General features: G+C 21.9%; 1 protein-coding gene across 1 annotated transcript; it reads right to left on the bottom strand.

Moving 5' to 3' along the window:
* Positions 1–693: 693 nt before the first annotated feature.
* LOC110602071 (putative RING-H2 finger protein ATL19) lies at positions 694–1,182 on the bottom strand. Its single transcript, XM_021739498.1, has one exon. It carries the CDS (start codon positions 1,180–1,182, stop codon positions 694–696), a length of 489 nt encoding a protein of 162 aa, XP_021595190.1.
* Positions 1,183–2,980: the final 1,798 nt, after the last annotated feature.

Below are 2,980 nucleotides of genomic sequence, written 5' to 3'. Positions count from 1 at the left end.
ACTTTCATACATTCGAATAAGAGAAATAATGGATGAGTCAACTCCCATAACTAGCTCAAATTTATCTCCCATGATTAGGTGATTTGGTTACTTGATGTATTTTCGCTTGTAAAATTGTATTAGTATTAGATAATTATAGAAATTATATCTATAATTAATATTCAAATTATTTGAATCCAACAATAACTTCTATTTAATTATTTTCCTAAGAGATGGGTGGATTTATTGAGGATAGCAAGCCATCTGTACATTTGTTATACTTCAATATTTTTAATTAAGACGGTAAAAAATAACTCGTATTTAAAAAATATTTTATGTGAAAAATATTTTTTAATATTTCAAAGGAGAAAACCATTTTTCTTAAAATAACATAATTTTTCTTTTTGATGAGGAAAATATTTTCCTGAATGGAGCCTAAAGCTAAACTCCACATCAACTGTAATATTAATCCTTATATTGTAAAAATAATTTATTAACATAATATATATTTGAACTCCAGAGCCTTATCTTGTCCCAAATCCTAATGCCAATCCATGATTTGAGTTGTGATATTAATGGAATCAAGAAAATAAATCAAAGGTTAAGTTGCCAAGAAAAAAGTGAAATCAAATTGATATATCCTAAAAAAAATAAAATAAAAAGTAAAATCGTGTGTTGACATTTTAAGGTTTTCCATATCATTAATGAGGTCAATCATGGATTTACAATAGGACTACGACAAATTGGACAAGTTAATTCTTCCAGTAACCATTGATTAATACATTCAAAATGATAAATGTGTTTACATAAAGGGAGAAGTCTACACAAATCTCCACTCCCAAATTCATCCAAACAAATAGCACATTCAGTTATGCTTGTCGTTGTCTTGTAGGTATCATAATCTAGTGGAGGAGGAAGGTTTCTTATTGTTTGTTCCCTTTGATGTCTTTCCTTTTGTTGTTCTTCCAGATACACTCCTGCTAATTCCTCTGGTAATCTTAAAAATATTTCCTCAATATGCTCTGAACTTTGGGATTCCAAGATATCCATTTGTGCTTCCAGATTACTTCTATTGTGATTATCAATAGCTTGCCTCCATTGAAATACTTCATAGAATAAAAGAGCAACCACCACAAGAAAAGCACCAATGAGAACAAAAGCTAATATTAATTGAAACAAGCTATGAAGACTAGAGCTTTCCATATAGCTTTAACAGAGAATTGTCTAATGTATATGATTTTGTAATAGAGAAAGACATCTCCTGAAGCTTCAGATTTATATAAAATTTTGTTATTGAGTTTGGTATTTCACGGTTAAATTGTTATGTAGTTTTAGAGCATTCATTAACTAACTTTGTATTTGCTCATTCTAATATTGTTTAAAAAAATATTGTTATAGGCTCTATTTGGATTTATTTTTAGATCAATTTAAAAAATTAATCTATCTAATAAAAAAATTAAATATTTAAAAATAATTTTTTATTTTTAAAAGAAAAAATTATTTAATGCATATTAGAAATTTTATTAATAGTATTATACATAAATTTATTAATATATTTTATTTATTAAATTAATACTAAACAATGAAAATAAATTATTTTATTAAAAAATATTTTTCACATAGAATATTTTTCATAAAAATTATTTTCTAAATATAAGGTTTTTTTTTTTTGCTCAAACAAACCAAAAGTTAATAACAAACAAGCAACGTAATAACATTATCTGTCAAGTTCAGTTTATAAGTTCCTAAATTTATCTTAACTTGTAAAATATCCTAACATATATACATGATAAAAAAAAATACGATTAAACTAATTTTCCGTTATCATAAAAATCAAATTATCATAACCATATTTTATTTTTAATTATAGTTAATATAACAAATTATAAGAAAATATATTATTATATTTTCTTAAGTAATTTAGTCAATTAAAATATTACAAATAAACCGAGCTTAATTTTTCCTATTGATATATGATGAAAACTCATAATAACTTTTTAAAAAATAAAATTTTGAAATGCACGACTTTTAAAATTGTGAGAAGAATCGAAAATTTATCATAAAATTCGAAATAAAAATTTTAGATTAGTTTTGCATTTTAATTATTTTTTAAATATTTTTATAATTTCAAATATTAGAATTTTTTTCTATTATAAATAAACTTTTCTTTAACTATTTGAGATATTTTCAGTTTTTTAAGAATTTTAATAAGATTTTTCGGTTTTTACTCTCTCATTTTAAAAATTTTTAATAAATTTTTTCGATTTCTACTCTCATTTCTATTATTTCGTCTTAACCAAACGTTATTAATTAAAATTACTGATAAAATCTAATCAGTATTATACCATAAATTATCTTAATATTTATATTTAAAAGTTATAATCAATAAATTTGTAGATCACAGCCCATGCATATTCTTTATTTAGTTTTAAAATATTTTTGATATAATAATAATAATTATTTGAAAAGCTTGGCTTCTTTTAATCTTTTATTTTTTGACATATTTAATTTCTTATATTATGCGTAAAAATAAGATAAAAATAAAATATTTAAATTGTTTGAGCACAATAAAACTTGGGATATTTAAATTTGGCAAACATAAATTTTAAACTTTAATATTTTTAATTATATTTTATGCGTTATTAATATTAAGCAAAATTTGTATTTTTTAATTTTTTTTCTATGTATTTAATATACAATATATTATATTATATTCAAAAGTAATGTGTGGAATCATAACAATTGGAAAAAAAAAACTAAAAAATTATAATTGATTACCACTGTTACTTTTTATTTACGTGTTTATACAGTAAATTTAAAATAAAAAATTTAAATTATTACACTAAATTAATAATAAATAGCACTCACAAGTTTAGTCTGATGGTAAGTGTATCTAAATAAATTTGAGAAGTGTTAGATTCTATTCTTCTAATCCCTAAAAAAAATGATAAATTAGTTAAATTTAAATGCTTTCAAATTCATTGATTGCAATGTTTTTTTC

The sequence above is a fragment of the Manihot esculenta genome, chromosome 15 (genome assembly GCF_001659605.2).
Source record: "Manihot esculenta cultivar AM560-2 chromosome 15, M.esculenta_v8, whole genome shotgun sequence".
Classification (NCBI taxonomy): Eukaryota; Viridiplantae; Streptophyta; class Magnoliopsida; order Malpighiales; family Euphorbiaceae; genus Manihot; species Manihot esculenta.
The sequence above is the reverse complement of the archived record's forward strand: the minus strand, read 5'-3'. Positions and strand labels throughout refer to the sequence as shown.

Bases quoted from the DNA above. Each gene is read 5' to 3' on its own strand.
- LOC110602071 (XM_021739498.1), bottom strand. From the start codon at position 1,182: ATGGAAAGCTCTAGTCTTCATAGCTTGTTTCAATTAATATTAGCTTTT.